A 20,565-nucleotide genomic window follows, 5' to 3' on the forward strand; every position below is an offset into this window, starting at 1 on the left:
AGGCTAATCTTCTTGAATGGCAGTCAGTCTCAAGTAGAGTAATGTGGGCAAATATGAGAATGGGGAACTGGACAATGAGACTTATTTGTGCCTATGGTCCCACAGAAGGTTCTACTAAGGTAGAAGTGGAGGAATTTTTTGAGGCTTTAGAAAAAGCAACTGACACAATGAAAAAGGAAAAGATGGTCCTTGTTGGGGATCTAAATAGTAGAGTAGGAAATGATTGTGAGACATAGAAAAATATTTTGGGAAAATTTGGAGAAAAGAGCAAAGCTAATAATAATGGCAAATATCTGTTGGATTTCTGCTCAGGACATGGACTGGTTATTACTAACACCATGTTCCAACATAAAAATGTGCACAAATTCACATGGAGAGAAGAGGCTAGGAATAAGAAAAGTCTCCTTGACTATGTTATTGTTGATAGTGATGTTTTCTCCCTGGTGCAGGACACCAGAGTGTACAGAGGATTTGAAATTGGAAGTGATCACTATTTAGTCTTGAGCAGGATAAAATTGAATTTCATATTGAAAAGAATAACATGTAAGAAAGTTTTAAAGCGAATAAAAGTTGAGCAGCTCTCAGATGTAAACTGTAGACTAAAATACAGAAATATTATTGAAAAGAAAATGAAAGAGTTTGAGAACAGGAATCAAACCTTGGAGATTCAGTTGGAAACTCTGAAGGAAACATTGATTGATTCTGCCAGAGAGGCATGTGGTGAGGTTGTGTGCAAAGATAAAAAAAAATCAGAACTCCCTGGTGGACACAGGAAGTTAAAGAGGCAGTGAAGGAAAAGAAGAAAGCATATCAAAAGTTCCTGGCAAATAAGTCAGCTTTTACTCTTACAGAATACAGAGACAAATGTAAGAAATCTAAACAGTGTGTAAAACTAGCTAAACAAAAGTCATGGGAGGACTTTAGCAAGAATATAGAAAATAAATATCAAGAAGGTGGCAAAATATTCTGGAGGTTGTTGAAGAAGCTTAGGAATGGAGGAAAGAGTGCTGTAAAAGGAATTAGAGATGATAAAGGTGAAATGAAAACAGGAGAAAAAGATATCCTTGAAGTATGGAGTAATTACTTTGAAAAACTGCTAAATGAAACAAGCAGTGATGACAGCACAGTGATAAAAAAAACACTGACCAGGCATGCAGTCAGGAATACATATCCATACTTGAAGTAGAAAAAGCCATCAAAGGCTTGAAATGTGGAAAGGCAGCAGGAGTAGATGATATTCGACCAGAAATGCTGAAGTATGGTGGTATAAGAGTCTTACAGTGGCTGCACTGCATAGTTCAGAAAGCCTGGACAGAGGGACGAATTCCCGATGATTGGAGTAGAGCTCTCATAGTACCCATATATAAAAAGGGAAATAAAACTGAATGTGAGAATTACAGAGGTATTTCCCTACTGAGTGTTCCTGCCAAGATCTATGCAAGTATACTTGAGAAATGGTTGAGAAGAATTGTGGAAGAAAAGCTTGGTGAAGAACAAGCTGGATTCAGGCCAAATAGAGGCTGTCAGGATCAGATCTTCACTTTACGACAAATAGTCGAGAAAGCATGGGAATATAACAAAGATCTGTATTTAAGTTTTGTCGATTTGGAAAAGGCATATGACAAGGTGCCAAGAGAGAAGCTATTCAATACGCTGCAGTTATATGGTGTCAATGGGGCTTTATATCAAGCAATACTTAGTCTTTATTTGAGTTGTGAGTCAGCAGTTAGAATTGAAGGAAGTACAGGAAGATGGTTTAATGTTAAATCTGGTGTGAGACAAGGATGTACATTATCCCCTCTGTTATTCATTATCTATATGGATCACATTATGAAGGAATGTGGTATTAAACATGATATCAAAATTGGAGATGTTAATGTCAGCTCTTTGCTTTATGCAGATGATGTTATACTTCTAAATAAATCCGCTACAAGTCTGCAAGATTCTCTGACTAAATTGAATAGCTGTTGTAATAGATATGGTATGAAGGTCAGCAATAAAAAGACAAAGACAATGAAAATAGGCAGAATCATTGAAAATGTCAACTGTGTTGTGAATGGAGAACCTGTGGAACAAGTAAAACATTTCAGCTACTTAGGCACAATTTTTAATGAAGATGGTAAACTAAATATAGAAATAGACAACAGAATCAGCAAAGCTGGTATCGTGGGAAGTCAATTGAATAAATTCATATGGAATAAGAAAGAAATTAGTCGGAACACTAAATTAGCTGTATACAAGACAGTGTTCAAACCAGTTTTAACTTATGGATCTGAGAGCTTGGTCAGAAGCAAAACACTTGACCAAAGACTAGAGACCGCAGATATGAGAGTCCTGAGAAAGATTAGAGGCGTGAACAGATGGCATCAATGGCAATATCATATTAAAAATGAGGATATTAGGAAAGAACTTGACATTGTCAGCATCCAGGAATGCGTTAGCAGAGCTAATCTCAGATGGTATGGTCACTTAAATAGAATGGGAGAGGAAAGATTAGCAAAACAAGTGTTCTCTGCCAGGTTGGCAGGAAAACGACCCAGAGGAAGACCAAGATATAGGTGGATTGATACGGTACAAAGTGCCTTAGACGATAGAAATATAAGATCTGATAATGTTGGAGTCTTGACAAGTAACAGACTGATTTGGAGGAAAATTGTAGATAGGAAGTTAGTAATGATGTAATTTTTTCATGTAGTACTGTCATATCCGGTACACCCCTTGAGGGTACATGGCAGGAATTTGATGATGATGATGAAATGTGAGAGCAGAGATGTGAGAACACTTAAACAGAATTGACAAGTAAAAGCAGAACTGATGTTTTGGGAGAGAACCTTAGAAGAAACAAAATATAAAAATTGTTCATAGGAAATTGGTACATTTGACTCACACTATTGTGTATGCCTTTATAATAATCTCATTCTCTACATCAAGTTAATAACAAGTCCTGACCAGATCCCTATAGTCATAATGATGCTCTAAAGCAGTGGTTCTTAATCTGGGGTGTTTGCACCCCCTGGGGGTGTGAGAAAGCATTTCCATGGGTGCGAGAGAAGTTTCTAAATTTTGACCCAGATTCGATGGACGACAGCTATTTAATAAAAGATGATCTTATTGAAATACGAGCCAATGCACGTATTCAAATGGAATTTGAAAAACTGGACTTAGAACAATTCTGGTGTACACAGTTAGAACCTTATCCACAGCTGGCAAAAGCAGCATTGCAGACACTTTTACCATTTGCCAACACTTACCTGTGTGAAATGGGATTTTCATCACTTTTGCACATAAAAACAAAAGCCAGAAATCACTTAAATGCAAGTGATGACTTATGCATGGCTCTTTCAAAAAAGGAGCCTCGCTTCAAAAGTATTATTATGAATAAACAACAACAACATAGCCATTAAAAATTTTGTTGTTTTGATATTGTTTTGTATGTATATGTAAATGTATGTGTTTATTTTTCAATAAATAAATTATCTTGTAATAGATGTAATTTCCTAAATAAAGAAATAGAAACACATTTTTCAAGCGAGAACTTATTTTTATATTCAAGGGGGTGCTGATCACTAAGAAAGGTTAAGACCCACTGCTCTAAAGAAAATTCACTATAGCAAACTGTCAACTATAAGACACTTCCCGTGATCATTACAAGATTGCTACAGTGAGATTTGATAATAATGTGAACTTAATTGTGTAGTGTTATCATAGTATTCTCTACATCACTTGAAGATGTATATCAGTTATGAAGTAATTCTACCCACAATATCTAGGTACAACAGTGCACCTCCCCCACTTGCTTGCCCTCTGTTACATGAAATCTTGCAGTGGAAGCTCTGAATTCCTGAACAGAACTAGAAGTTATGCCTCACATATGTCAACAGCATCCTGGCTATTTGTTCTCAGGTCTTCCACGCTCTTTTAACACCTTCCTCTGCCATGTAAATAACCAAAATCCTTGTATTAAGGTTACTTTAGAGTTGGGACAGAATAATACATCACCTTTCTTCAACATCCTTCATATCACGACTACTCAAAAACAAGATATGTATAAATTAGGTCATAGAGTTAAGGCCATTAGCTTCATGATGAAGGCCTGCATAGGAACTGTAGTTTCTTGAATCTACCTTCAAAAACAATTGATGCAACACCCAAACAACCAATATAAAATCAATAAAAAATAAAACCTTATCAAAGTTCCTTTATGTTGATACAGTCAATGAAAGGAGCCATAAGCATTCTGTACTTTAGAGACACAAAAAAAAAAATAAGCAGAGCTCTTATAAAATGCTTCATAACATACCTCCACCAAAATTGTCAATGCTCAATATCTTCAAAGGCCTAGTACCTTGACTACAACATTCTAGTGTCTATCATTTCTATACATGACAGCTACTAAATAGAACACATAGCATTAAGTGGAGAAGTATGAAACAACATAAAATTCTTACAACACCTCAAATCAGCAGTTGTGGACCTTGCATGATGATCTTACCATGGGGGGGAAAGAAGGTTCAAGGAAACAGCTAGGCAGACTTGAATCATCCTGGTACCAGTGAAAATAAGGTCCTTAATCTCTGCTTACTACTGTCCAGGGATCTAAATATATTTTTAAACTTCAGGCTTCTCCAACATTAGTATTAATCCTTGACCTAATACCGAAGGGCATACTTAAAGTAGAAAATTTAAAATAACTTAACAAGTGACTGCTATCAATTATAATATCTTACTCTATCCAAGAGTAAGATATTATAATTCATCCGCTGTGTCAACAGTACTGCAGTATTTGTAAATTATCTTCAGGAGTTCTCACCCACCAAAAAAAGTTCACTGATAACCCCAAGTTATCGACAGCAGTTATGTTTTGTAACTAAGCTAAACTAATTTTGATATCAGGTTTAATGCCACTTTCCTTCATATGATTCACATTGGTGTTAAATAATGGAGATGATGTGCATTCTTGTCTCATACCTGATTTATCATCAAACCATCTTTCTGCTACCTCCTTCAATTGTATTTGCTGAATTACAACTCAGATAACATATTTGACAAATGGATAGCTCAGACTATCCATTACTCGATAAAATGTGCCATTTACACCATATAACTGAGCATTTTAACAGCCTTTCTCTTGACATCTTGTCATATGCCTTTTCCAGGTCTGCAAAACTTACAAATCCTTGTTATTATGTCCATGATTTCTCAATTATTTGTCTTAAAGTGAAAATCTGATCCTCACAACCTCTGTTCATCCTGAATTCAGCTTGTTGTTCAAGTTTCTATTCCAGTTTTTTTCTTAGCCTTTTCTCAAGTTTACCTGCATAAATCTTACCAGGAACACACCCAGTAGAAAAAATTCTCTAATTCTCACATTCTATTTTATTTCTCTTTTTACTGATGGGTACTATGAGAGTTCTTCTCCAATCATCTGGAATTTGACACTCTGACCATACCTTCTGAATCATGCAATGTAACCACTATAGAACTGTTATACTTCCATATTTCAGCATTTCTAGATGAACATCATATTCCAGCTGCCTTTCCACATTTCAAGGTTTTATTTATTTTTATTTTTTACCTCAAGTGTTGATATGCATTTCTGATTGCATTCCTCTTGAATATTTTCTACCATCATGCTTTTATTACATGTTGCATTTAACAGTATTTCAAAGAAGTTACTTCAGATATCTAGAATATGTTTATGTTCAGTTTTCAGGTAATCTTTATCATCTCTGATTCCTTTTATAGTACTTTTTCCTCCATTTCTGTGGTTTTTCAGTAGTTTCCAGAATATTTTGCCACCATCCTGATATTTATATGTTATCAAAGTCTTCTCATGACTTTTGTTTAGTTCATTTTACACAGAGCTTTGTTTTACATTTTTCTCTGTATTCTATTGAGCACAAGCTGACTTACTTGCCAGTAATTTTTGATACTCCTTTTTTTCCTTCTTTAATACCTCTTTAACTTCTTGAGTTTATCATCAAAGTTCTGATTGTTCTATCCTTGTTTAAAAAAACCTCATTGTATGCCTCTCCAGCTGATATTACACAAGGAAATGATAATCTGTGTTGTCTGGTTCTTGTTTAGTTTGCTGTGAAGTCAGTTACAGTTATGACTTATGTATATCTGAAGATCAATATCTCGTTTTTTTTTTCTTATGTGTATATATTATATTTTGATTATGTAGTGTTTACATATATACAGAATTAACAGAAAGGGCATTCTAATCGTTATGTGCAAAAAACCTGAATGATACAGTTTGAATTAGTTTAATTTCCTGGCAAAAATATGTTCCCTTTTATTGAACGGTTTTATTTATATGGAATATGCTTTTTGTAAGGTTATGAATTACCCTTTGTTCAGTTTTAATTGATAGTTTTTGTGTGACCTTATCCCACATTTGTGCTAATAGTTAATTAAGATTGAAATCTTTGCTAGTGAAAGACACATGTTGTCTTTCGTTAATATAATGAAAGACAACACTAGTCTTTCATCATATTAATATCACATTAAGCAGCCTTTGGTATTCAGCTGTTTATTCACACAGTTATTCCAAATATGTGTATTTTTATATTATAGTTTTGCTACTTTACTTATTTCAGGGAAGGAGGAGTTCACCAAGAGGAAAATACACCTTAGAAGAGGTATGTTTTTGTTAATTCTACTCACTAAATGTATGTAGCTACATTGGCAGACTTTTTCTCACTAGTGTACCAAAAACAAAAATGTTTCTTACAACTCATTTTCTGAAGTAAATAAAATAATGCATGCAACACTAAGTTTGTGTTCAGCCATCATTCTGTTAATTGAAATTTTCATATACTGAAGAAATGGTGTATTCTGTGATTCGATGATGGACCCATGTTCTCAGTCTTGGTTTCCCCATTACTTTTCTTCCAATTTTCTCCATTTCCCTCCTATTGACTCTAATATAGGAGCCCCCCCCCAATTTAGTAAATGGGGGGGAGAGATCCTAGTTTCATATCTTTCTTATGAATTTCTTGCTTTATAAGGTCAAGGTTGTATATCCATTTTTGCTGCTGCTGCTCAATTTGTTTCATGAATTCTAGGGACACATTTAGGTACTGTATCATTTATGCATCCTTTCAAAACTTCACATGCACTGCTTATCTCCTTCCTATTAGTTTCATGTTTTTCTTATGAATTTCTTGCTTTATAAGGTTGAGGTTGTATATCCATTTTGTTGCTGCTCAATTTGTTTTATGAATTCTAGGGACACATTCAGGTACTGTATCATTTATGCATCCTTTCAAAACTTCACATGCACTGCTTATCTCCTTCCTATTCGGTAAATGACACCACCATAGTATTCTGTTGAGTTTGTTATAATTTCCAGCTTTGAAGTTAGCATGTAAACTTTCCTAATTGTAACATCCACATAGTTAGATACTTCCAAGGCATAATTATTGACATCATCCAGAGGTTAAATAGTTACATCCTTAACTAACCTCCCCCCCCCCCTTCCACACATGCACACAAATGATCAAATTTAACACTTCTTCCTCAAGTTCCTTCTTTCACATGCTGCATGAGAAATAGCTCTCAATCCTGAAATAAATTCTACTTCATTCTTATCTCAAGTTTTTCTCTGTTACTCAGTCCATGTTTGGTTAATTTAATTCACCCATAAAGATCACTCATTTAGTACTCACCAGGGTAATTTGGCAGTATGTTTCATTGTCCCTGACAACTGAACAATAGATCAATACCCTGCCATATCACACCAATAATTTGGAAAATACCAAAGCTAATAATACCAAAGCTAATAATAATGGCAAATACCTGTTGGATTTCTGCTCAGAACATGAATTGGTTATTACTAACACAATGTTCCAACATAAAAATGTGCACAAATTCACAACGAGAGAAGAGACAAGGAATAAGAAATGGCTCGTTGACTATGTTATTGTTGATAGTGATGTTTTCTCACTGGTGTAGGACACCAGAGGATTTGAAATTGGAAGTGATCATCATTTAGTCTTGAGAAGGATAAAATTGAATTTCATACTGAAAAGAACATGTAAGGAATACAAGAGAGCATTCAAAGTAATTTTAACTTATTGATCTGAGAACTGTGTTAGAAATAAAACACTTGCCCAAAGAATTGACCAGAGACCACAGATATGAGAGTCCTGAGAAAGATTAGGGGGGTGTGAACAGATGGCATCAATGGCAATATTGGAAATAGAGGGAAAATTATTGATAGGAGGTTAGTAATGGTGTAAGTTCTTCATGTAGTACTATCATAATATCCTGTAAACCATTGGGCTAAGTAGAGATATCCCTGAGAAAGATTAGGGGGCATGAACAGATGGCAATATTGGAAATAGAGGAAAATTGTTGATAGGAGGTTAGTAATGATGTAAGTTCTTCATGTAGTACTATCATAATATCCTGTAAAACCGTTGGGGTTACATGTCAGGAATATGATGATGAACCCACCATTTCATCCTGCTGACTTTCTCTTCATACCAGATGGCCCCAGTCTCACTTCTGCATGTAGCATTACTACTGCTATTACTTTCATGAGTTTGTACCCTAATTGGACTCATATCATTAGCAGTACTCTCCCCTCCTCCATCTCTTCTGTCCTTCCCGAAAATACTGTATTGTTTACATTCACTTCCAGTTATTACATCGGACTTTTAGAGTCAGGTTTAAGCAATGCCAACAATCTTAGGCCACATCATATTAATCCAGGCAATAAATTCACCTCGTTGCTCTATATTCTCCCGGCATTTATGTGTAGATGTAATTAACTACTGTCTTTTTTGTATACTTGTATCTGTAGTCTGCTTATAAATTTAAGCAAATTGTTTTTTCCTGTCACCACCAGCACTCAAAAGTTATAAACCTAGTGGACATAATAAAGTTCCACCCTTTTATCATATTCAAACTTTTGAAAAGGTGTAATAGGATTCAGTGTGATGTAATGTTTTCTTATCTGGAAGGTGGGGAGAGGAGGGGGGGAATCATCCCTGGAAGTTTGTGTGCAGTTAAGAAAAGTATGAGAGATATTTCTCTCAGAGCAGTGAGTGATAAGTGCATGTAGTGTGAATGAGTTTAAGAGAAGGTATGATAGCTGTCATGGATGTTGTGTGGCCATCTTGAAGAATTCTTGACTTCTTGTAGGCTTGTTTCAGATGATAATAATCTATCTATCATTTGAAATCTCTCTCTCTATATATATATATATATATGATCCTAATAGCATAATAGTTAACCTTCCAATCTTGATTGGAAGGTTATAAACTATCTTCCAATCTAAATTAATAAGAAATAAATAAAAAACAATAATAAAGAAATGCATCATCAAATTTGTAATATGTATCCAATAGGGTGTACACAGTATTATGATAGTAACACATCAAAAGTTGCATGATTATCAGCTTCCTATTGACAGTTTTTTTTCTTTTTCTAAATTAATCTCTGATCTGTAAACACTTATATTTTTGATTTTATATTTTTGTCTTCTAAATGCACTCTTACTTTAATCCACCTAGACCTTAGTCTTCCTCTGAGTTTTTTCCCTGCCATCCTGGCAAAAAACACTTATTTTGCAAACCTTTATTCTTTGAGTCAAAGCCATTCCATCTGAGATTAGCTGTGCAGAGCAATTCCCTGTCTGCTGACAATGTCAAGTTCTTTCCTGACATCCTCATTTTAAATATGACACTACCACTGATACCATCTGGTCTCTACCCTAATCCTTTGCAGAACATCTCATGTCTGTCATCACTAGTCTTTGATCAAGTTCTTTATTTATAACTCTGCTCTCAGTTCCTTGAGCTAAAATGGGTTTTAACACTGTTTTTGTACACAGCTAGTTTAGTGTTTTGATTGATTTCTCTCTTATTTCATATAAATATATTCATCTGACCTCCACTTTAACACCTTGACTAACCCTGTTGTTTATTTCTATATTTAATTTGGTATCTTCACTAAAAATTGTATCTAAATAACTGTTTTACTTATTCTATAGGTTCTCCATTCAGGAGGTAGTTGATTTTGAATGAAGAACCTATAGAATAACTCTTTTCTTCCTGTTTTCAATGAATTCATCTTTTTATTGATGATTTACATACCAAATTTATTACAGCAGTTACTCACTTCAGTCAGGGAATCCTCAGATTTGTACTGGATTTATTGATCAGTATAACATCTGAATAAATTAAAGAACTAAGATTAACAAGTCCCTTTTCATGTCAACTTCAGTGCCAATTTCCATCATAATGCAGCTGCATAAATGGTGAATAATAGTGGAGATAACACGCACTCTTGTCTCATACCTGATTTAACATTAGACCATCTTCCTGAACTTACTGCCTTCAGTTCTAACTGCTGACTTTAACTCTAATAGCCTTTGCATTGCTTTATAGAATATCCCATTTATTCCATATAACTGTAGCATTTTGAACAGCTATTCTTGGCACCTTGCATATTCTAGATCTACAAAACTTAAATACAGATCCTTGTCATATTCCCATGAAATTTCTCTGTAATTCTTCCATTGTTTTAGTTTCCTTTTTGTAGATGAATACTATGAGACCTCTATTCCAGTCATTTGGACTTTGACCAGGTTCAGTGTAGCCACTGCGAAAAGTTTTGTACACCTATTTGGACATGCCTGGTCACACGTGATCTGCTTTAGCTGCCTTTCCACTTTTCAGGTTCTGATAGCTTTTTACTTAAAATATCTATATATGTATATATATATATATATATATACAGGGTGTTCGGGATAAATTTGACATATTTATAATTAATTATATTTTTCCGTAAGTTACATGTATTAACACACACTTCTCTTCATTTAAAAGTTTGGACCCTTCTTCATTCATATACAAGATGTCAGAAAGGATGGATAGCTGGAACCCACCTGAATCATGGAAGAGAATAACTTGTATCATGATGATTCGTGCCCGCCATCAAAATAAGGATATTACGACTGCTGCCCAATGCTCCCTGAATACAGTAAAAACAATCAGGCATGAACTAGAGACTTGCAATGGTGACTACGAGGATGTAGCAAGAAGAAAGATCCCTAGCAGACGATCTGATTGCGTTCGTACAGCAGAATTCCTCGCAAATCTGCAGGAACAGGTGTTGAAGAACCCTGGCATTGGAATTCGGGCTTTGTTCGTGGAGTTGCTAACTGTAGTCAAGCCCTGGATAACAAGGGTAGCCAATGGTAGGCCGTATGTATGGCAGCAGGATTCGGCCCCTTGCCACACCTCTGGGAAAAGTCAAAAATGGTTGTCTGAAAATTTCTACGACTTCACCAGTCCAAATGTTTGGCCTCCAAACTCCCCAGACCTTAACCCCATGGATTATTTTGTATGGGGCGCAGTTGAAAAAGACACCAATCGCACTTCCAGTAATACAAAAGCCCAGTTAATGGATAAAATTAAAACAGTTTTTGCGGCCCTTCCCAGGGAGACTGTAGCATCAGCTTGTTCGAGGTTCCGAAGCAGAATTGAAGCTGTGATCGATGCTAATGGTGGTTATTTTGAGTAAATCTTGTTGATAGTATTGTAATTAACTCTGCCTGTAATGTTTTTTTGTCAATTCATTAAATTTAATAGATACAAAGAAGATTTTCTTTTTCCTCACGAAACTGTCAAATTTATCCCGAACACCCTGTATATATATATATATATACTCCCAATTGCATTCCTCTTGAATGTTTCTATCACCACATTACCACTGCTTGTTTCATTTAACACTCTTTCAAAGCAATTGCTCCAGACGTCTGAAATATTGTTATCTTCAATTTTAATATCATCTTTATCATCCTTAATTTCTTTTACAGTATGCTGTCCTCCATTTCTAAGCTTTTTCAATAGACTCCAGAGTATTTTATTACCTTCCTGATATTTATTTTCTATATTCTTAGCAAAGTTTTCTCATGACTTTTGTTTAGCTAGTTTTACACAGTGTTTCACTTTCTTACACTTTTCTCTGTATTCTCAAAGAGCACAAGCTGACTTACTTGCCAGGAACTTTTTATTTACTTTCTTCTTTTCCTTGACTGCCCTTTAACTTTCTGAGTGCACCATGGAGTTCTGATTTTTCTCTCCTTACAGACAACCTTACCACATGCCTCTCTGGCTGAATCAATCAATAATTTCTTCAGGTTTGCCAATGAATGTTAAAGGTTTAATTCTTGTTCAGCCTGTTTCATTTTTTCTTGAATAATGTAGGGATATTTGAGTCTGCAGTTCACCTCTGAAAGCTGCTCAACTTTGATTCATTTTAATACCTTCTTACACACTTTTCTTTTTAATATGTTATTCAGTTTAATCCTACTTTGAATGGGGATCACTTCCTATTTCAAATCCTTTGTATACTCTTGTGTCCTGAGCCAGCATGAAGATATTGCTGTCAACAATAAACATAGTCACTGAGACTTTTTTGTTTATTGTGTTCTCTCCAAGTGAATTTGTGAACATCTTTATGCTGGAACAAGCTGTTAGTAATGACTAGTCCATATCCTTAGCAGAAATCCATCTGTTACTTACCATTATTACTAGGTTTTCTGTTTCTCGATTCTTAATACATTTCTATATCTGTTAATCATGTCCTATTCTGCTGTTCAGATCTCCAACAAGAACCAACTTTTCCTTTTTTTGTGTGTGTGTGTGTGTGTGTGTGTGTGTGTGTGTGTGTGTCAGCTGTTACACACAAAAAATAAAATGAAAATTTGTTTGGAAAAATTAAATTGGGTACAACTATTTTTCAGTTTTGTTAAAGAATCCTGGAGACTCACTGGATTTGGAAGAGCACAACATCTACATAAAATAAAGAGCTGTGATTGATATCTCTGATTTTAATATGAGGTTTAATCTCACATTCTGTCATGATGTGATTCATATAGACGATGAATAAGAGTGGGGATAGGTGCACACTTTTTTCTAACTGGTGACTAATATTTTAAAAAATAAACCATGTATTGCTCTCTGTAATGTTTAATTTACTCCATATAGTAACTGTAGCATTCTGGACCCCCCCCCCCCCCCTCCATCACCTTGCCATTTGCTTTTCCATATCTACAGTGTTTAAGTACTGATCCTTGTTATATTCTTAACTATTTTTTGTAAAGTGAAATTTAATAACTTCTGTTTGGCCTACACCTAACCTGTTCTCCACATTCTTTTACACACACACTTTTTCCTTAACATGTTCTCAGGTTTGCTTCTATAAATCTTACATGGAACACTTCATAGAGAATTAGTTTGTAATTCCACATTGTTTTTATTTCCTTTTTTTTATTACACTCTCTGATCAAGCCTTCTGAATATTATGCCTTTTAGGCACTGTAAAACTAGTATATATTTGTGCTTTTCTTTTCTTTTGTAATATCTATTCCAACTGCTTTTCTGCTTTTTGGTTCTTTGATAGCTTTTGTACTTGAAAATATTGATATATATATATATATATATATATATATTTTTTTTTTTTTTTTTTTCCTAATTGTTGAATATTTTCAACCATTGTTCTCTCACTGTTTAATTTAAGTTTTTCAAAAATAATTACACCAAATATCCAGAATATTTGAATAATTCGTATTCATGTCATCTTTATCATCTCTGTTCCTTTTGTTCTACTCTTCCTGTATTTCTATGTGTTTTCAATAGTCTCCAGAACAGTTTGCCATCTTCTTGTTATTTCTGTTCTATATTCATACACTTTTTTTTACCACTCTTCCCATGATTTTGTTTAGCTACTTTTACTCATAGCTTAGCTCTCTTAGGGCATCAGTGACTTAATTGTTAGGAATTTATGATAGATTTGATAATGTGGTTTTATTTAAAACAAATCCAGTGTAACATAGGCACCTGTAATATCTGATGAATTACTAAATTTCAAACCTTATTTAAATTAAAATACCTGTTACTCTTATGTAGGCATATTTATTATTATTATTATTTTTTTTTTTGTTAAGTATTTTATGTTTTCATTACAAGCTGTAATGTAATATATATTTTTCAAAAGTTACTAAACATCTTATGATATTATTTTGTAGTGTTTCAGCTTATCATTATTATTGATTTTTTTTTTCATCTAAACAGTAAGGTAGGAAATGAATAGCAGACATATATTAATAGAAATTTATTTTTTTGGGGGGGGGGGGAATTTGGAGAAAAGCATAATAATAAGTGCCTGCTGGATTTCTGTTCAGGACATGAAGTGGTCATCAATAACACTATGATTCAACCTAAACATGCCCACAAAGTCATGTGTCGAGAAGATACAAGATAAAGCCTTATTGGCTGCATTATTATGTTAGTAAGTAGTGATATCTTTCTAGTGTTTAAAGATACAAGAGTATGCTGGGTATATAAAATTGGAAGTGATCATCACTTAGTTTTAAAGCAAGATGAAAATAAATACCATATTGAAACCAAAAATATGTAAAAATTTTTAAAAATAATTCAGATCTAACAGCTTTTACATTGGAAAATGTAATAGGGCTAATCTGTGTGTAAAATTATTTAAATTTTACACACAGATTTTACACAATTTTACACAAAAATTCCTATGAAGATTTAGGTAAGAATATAGTAAATAAATATCAAGGAGGTAGCAAAGTATTCTGGAGGAAAGAGTACAGTAAAGGGAATCAAAGATCATAAAGGTGACAGGAAAACTGAAAGTAAGGATATTCTGGATATCTGGAGTAATTATTTTAAGAGATTGCTAAATGAAACAAGCACTGACAGAACAGCAGTAGAAAATATTCATGAGGAAGCATTCAGGAGTACATATATTAGTACTTGAAGTAGAAAAACTATCAAAATTAGGAGATGTAGAAAGGCAGCTAAAGTAGATGATATTTGACCAGAAAACTTTTGTTTATACACTGCATAATTCAGAAGGCTGGTAGGAAGGTCAAATTCCAAATGATTGGAGTAAAGCTCAAATAATTGCCATCTATAAAAAAGGTAAATAAAACTGAATGTTAGAATTACAGAGAAATGTCTCTGCTAAGTATTATCTGTAAGGTTTATCAAACTTACTTGACAAGAGACTAAGAATTGGAGACAAACAAGCAGGGTTAAGGCCAAATAGAAGTTGTCAGAATTTCATTTTATAACAGATAGTTGAAATCATCATAACATGACAAGTATCTGTATTTAAGCATTGTAGATCTGAAAAGCATATGGCAAGTTGTCAGGGGGGGGGGAAAAATCTATTCAGAATGCCACAGTTGTATATGGAGTAAATGAAATATTATAAACAGCAATAAATGGTTTATCATAAATGGACTCCATCATTAGAAATTGAAGTATAGAAAGCTGGTTTGATGTAAAAACAATGTAAGAATTACAGAGGAATTTTTCTATCAAGTGTTCCATGTGAGATTTACACAAGCAAACTTGAGAATAGGCTAAGAAAAATTGTTCAAAAGAAAGTGGAGAAGAACAAGTAAGGTGCAGGCCAAATAGAAGTTGTTAATGTTGAAAGTTGGGGTGCTTAAGGGTCAAAGCTGTGAAACTGAGAGGAGACCTCCACATAGCCTTTAAAGGAATGCGGAGAACCGACCAGGGCTTCTGACCTAATGTCCAATCCTCACCTTCTCGTGGTGCACCCTGTTGGGTATCTACTTTGATACTGAACGAACGAGGATGGGCTGGCAATTTGGGATTTAGCCGACCAAATTGTATTCTTATTGGTTAAACCAAAATAGAAAATGATGGTACAACATGACAAAATTTCATGCCGGCTGGGGCGTCGCCCAGTTAAACAAGGCCCCCGTTGTTTTCGCCAGGGAACCAGGGCGAACAGCGAAAAGTCAGCTACTGGAACAAATCTGAAAACAAACCCCAACTCAACATCACCAGAGTTAAAGATCGGTACTATCAACGTAAGAAGCCTGAATGGCAAAGAAATGGAGCTAGCTGAGGAATTAGATAAGTACCAGATCGACATAATAGGGGTGACTGAAACAAAAAAGACCAAAACTGGTGAGATCTTTCTGAGCAATAAATACAAAATGTTATATTCAGGCAATGACAATCAACGAAAAGAAGGAGTAGCCATAGTATTCAACACAAAATACGAGGCTAATCTTCTTGAATGGCAGTCAGTCTCAAGTAGAGTAATGTGGGCAAATATGAGAATGGGGAACTGGACAATGAGACTTATTTGTGCCTATGGTCCCACAGAAGGTTCTACTAAGGTAGAAGTGGAGGAATTTTTTGAGGCTTTAGAAAAAGCAACTGACACAATGAAAAAGGAAAAGTTGGTCCTTGTTGGGGATCTAAATAGCAGAGTAGGAAATGATTGTGAGACATACAAAAATAATTTGGGAAAATTTGGAGAAAAGAGCAAAGCTAATAATAATGGCAAATATCTGTTGGATTTCTGCTCAGGACATGGACTTGTTATTACTAACACCATGTTCCAACATAAAAATGTGCACAAATTCACATGGAGAGAAGAGGCTAGGAATAAGAAAAGTCTCATTGACTATGTTATTGTTGATAGTGATGTTTTCTCCCTAGTGCAGGACACCAGAGTGTACAGAGGATTTGAAATTGGAAGTGATCACTATTTAGTCTTGAGCAGGATAAAATTGAATTTCATATCGAAAAGAAAAACATGTAAGAAAGTTTTAAAGCGAATAAAAGTTGAGCAGCTCTCAGATGTGAACTGTAGACTAAAATACACAAAGATTATTGAAGAAAAAATGGAAGAGTTTGAGAACAGGAATCAAACCTTGGAGATTCAGTGGCAAACTCTGAAGAAAACATTGATTGATTCTGCCAGAGAGGCATGTGGTGAGGTTGTGTGCAAGGATAAAAAAATCAGAACTCCCTGGTGGACACAGGAAGTTAAAGAGGCAGTGAAGGAAAAGAAGAAAGCATATCAAAAGTTCCTGGCAAATAAGTCAGCTTTTACTCTTACAGAATACAGAGACAAATGTAAGAAAGCTAAACAGTGTGTAAAACTAGCTAAACAAAAGTCATGGGAGGACTGTGGCAAGAATATAGAAAATAAATATCAAGAAGGTGCAAAATATTCTGGAGGTTGTTGAAGAAGCTTAGGAATGGAGGAAAGAGTGCTGTAAAAGGAATTAGAGATGATAAAGGTGACATGAAAACAGGAGAAAAAGATATCCTTGAAGTATGGAGTAATTACTTTGAAAAACTGCTAAATGAAACAAGCAGTGATGACAGCACAGTGATAAAAAAACACTGACCAGGCATGCAGTCAGGATTACATATCCATACTTGAAGTAGAAAAAGCCATCAAAGTCTTGAAATGTGGAAAGGCAGCAGGAGTAGATGATATTCGACCAGAAATGCTGAAGCTTGTTGGTATAAGAGTCTTACAGTGGCTGCACTGCATAGTTCAGAAAGCCTGGACAGAGGGACGAATTCCTGATGATTGGAGTAGAGCTCTCATAGTACTCATATATAAAAAGGGAAATAAAACCGAATGTGAGAATTACAGAGGTATTTCCCTACTGAGTGTTCCTGGCAAGATCTATGCAAGTATACTTGAGAAACGGTTGAGAAGAATTGTGGAAGAAAAGCTTGGTGAAGAACAAGCTGGATTCAGGCCAAATAGAGGCTGTCAGGATCAGATCTTCACTTTACGACAAATAGTCGAGAAAGCATGGGAATATAACAAAGATCTGTATTTAAGTTTTGTCGATTTGGAAAAGGCATATGACAAGGTGCCAAGAGAGAAGCTATTCAATACGCTGCAGTTATATGGTGTCAATGGGGCATTATATCAAGCAATACTTAGTCTTTATCTGAGTTGTAAGTCAGCAGTTAGAATTGAAGGAAGTACAGGAAGATGGTTTAATGTTAAATCTGGTGTGAGACAAGGATGTACATTATCCCCTCTGTTATTCATTATCTATATGGATCACATTATGAAGGAATGTGGTATTAAACCTGATATCAAAATTGGAGATGTTAATGTCAGCTCTTTGCTTTATGTGGATGATGTTATACTTCTAAATAAATCCGCTACAAGTCTGCAAGATTCTCTGACTAAATTGAATAGCTGTTGTAATAGATATGGTATGAAGGTCAGCAATAAAAAGACAAAGGCAATGAAAATAGGCAGAGTCATTGAAAATGTCAACTGTTTTGTGAATGGAGAACCTGTGGAACAAGTAAAACATTTCAGCTACTTAGGCACGATTTTTACTGAAGATGGTAAATTAAATATAGAAATAGACAACAGAATCAGCAAAGCTGGTATCGTGGGAAGTCAATTGAATAAATTCATATGGAATAAAAAAGAAATTAGTCAGAACACTAAATTAGCTGTATACAAGACAGTGTTCAAACCAGTTTTAACTTATGGATCTGAGAGCTGGGTCAGAAGTAAAACACTTGACCAAAGACTAGAGACCGCAGATATGAGAGTCCTGAGAAAGATTAGAGGCGTGAACAGATGGCATCAATGGCAATATCATATTAAAAATGAGGATATTAGGAAAGAACTTGACATTGTCAGCATCCAGGAATGTGTTAGCAGAGCTAATCTCAGGTGGTATGGTCACTTAAATAGAATGGGAGAGGAAAGATTAGCAAAACAAGTGTTCTCTGCCAGGTTGGCAGCAAAACGACCCAGAGGAAGACCAAGATATAGGTGGATTGATACGGTACAAAGTGCCTTAGACGATAGAAATATAAGATCTGATAATGTTGGAGTCTTGACAAGTAACAGACTGATTTGGAGGAAAATTGTAGATAGGAAGTTAGTAATGATGTAATTTTTTCATGTAGTACTGTCATATCCTGTACACCCCTTGAGGGTACATGGCAGGAATTTGATGATGATGAATGTTGAAAGTTTTTTCACTTGGTTATACACTGAGTTAACTTTGCATTAGGAACACCCACCTAATAATGTGTTAGTCCACCTCTCTGTGCAATCACAGCTCGCAGATTCCACAAGGTGTCAAACATCCTCCATGTATACCTCGACCCATGTCCACTCAGTAACTCCATCAGTTTCACACTCGTTTTGTGGCGGAGGATCAGCAGTTCTCACACTCTGTTCTAGCATATCCCACGCAAGTTTAATTGAGTTACAGTGAGGGAAGTTTCGAGGCCAAGGCAATGTGCCGAATTCATTGTCGTGTTCCTCCAACCACTCAGTAGATGTGCAAGCCCAATGACGAGGTGTATTGTCCTGTTGAAAGATGGCACTGTGGTCAGGGTAGATCTCCTACATATGGATGGAGATGGTCAGCTAACAGCTCCCTGTAGTAGAAAGGATTTTACCTTGGGTATAATAAATGTTAAAGATACCAAGCTATTTTAAACCTGGTTTTACTCCATTTCCCAAGTAAGCAAACAGACAAACAAGTCAAGTTTACGTCTACAAGTGTTGCAAGTCTAGCTGACCCTGCACGTAGTGCAAGACCAAGGCAACTCATGGTAAAATCTTTCTACATTTATATCTCCTCCTGAGATTTTTATTTAATAAGGTTAAAACACCTTATGGTAAAATACTTATAAGCTCTGTATTACTAAAATCTTGGTATTTCTAGCCTGGCTCCCACTGATGAGACACCAATAAAGGTCGGAACCGGTCTAGGTAGTGACCCCCTTGCCTTTAATACAAAGCATCATACATCTCCTTCAGGAGATGTGCTTTGCATTAAGGGTAAATATTAAGATTAGTGATCAGAACTTATTCTACTTTTACCATGCGTTGCCTTGGTCTTGCACTACGTGCAGGGGTCAGCTAGACTTGCAACACTTGCAGGCACAAACTTGACTTGTATGTCTGTTTGCTTACTTGGGAAATGGAGTAAAACTAGGGTTTAAAATAGCTTGGTATCTTTAACAGCTCCCTGTAGTGTTTGTGGGATGATAACCAATGGACCTAGGGTGTGCCAGGAAAAAAAAATTCCCCAGACCATAATACCACCTCCCACTGGCCTGTTGAATCCCAACTGTGTAACCAGGGGGGGGGGGGGAAGAGCTTCAGGGCTTCATGCTGTTTATGCCAAATGTGAATTCAGCCATTAGGATATTGTAGCAGGAAATGGGACTCATTACTCTAGACAGCCTTCGATCTGTTGAGGGGGTCCATGTGAGGTATTGTTTGTGATGCCTGGCTGTCATCATGGTACCTTTTGTTTGTCTCTGGCTGTGGAACCCGAGGCAAGGTATGGTGCATGTGGAAATGGGTTGAATTGCTTGCTGTTGTATTGGTGGGTGAGTTGTGTGACTGTTGCATGTCATTGCTGAGACACCAGTCATAATGTCCAAGGCTCACTCTAGGATCAACCACATATAGCTGACCAGTGCGAGCCTTTCTGCTGGATATCTGGTCATGGTTAAGTAGTATGGGAGCAACCAACAAGTTTGACTGTTTCTGAAATACTAGCACCTCCCTTCTGGGCCCCAATTATCTCCTCTGTTCAAATTGGCTAACTTTGCCCATTACTGGCAAACATTTACTGATTACGTACAGAGGATATGTGTTGCCATTTATAGTAGGCACGCACACACATGATGTTGATATCATGTGGTACTTTGTTATCATGCTGAATATGTAAAT

At 35.6% G+C, this 20,565-nt stretch overlaps 1 protein-coding gene across 4 annotated transcripts in view; it reads left to right on the forward strand.

The window, feature by feature from the left end:
* The window catches only part of mor (SWI/SNF- related protein mor), a 442,374-nt gene that overhangs the window by 165,765 nt on the left and 256,044 nt on the right, over positions 1–20,565 (forward strand). For all 4 annotated transcript variants that reach the window (XM_090398829.1, XM_090398819.1, XM_090398811.1 and 1 more), the window contains exon 8: positions 6,603–6,644. In XM_090398829.1, coding sequence (XP_090254955.1) covers positions 6,603–6,644 — 42 coding nt within the window. The remainder of the gene's footprint in view (positions 1–6,602; positions 6,645–20,565) is intronic.

Source organism: Typopeltis vanoorti, chromosome 1, assembly GCF_054136105.1.
Source record: "Typopeltis vanoorti isolate ZY-2024b chromosome 1, IOZ_Tvanoo_1.0, whole genome shotgun sequence".
Classification (NCBI taxonomy): domain Eukaryota; kingdom Metazoa; phylum Arthropoda; class Arachnida; order Uropygi; family Thelyphonidae; genus Typopeltis; species Typopeltis vanoorti.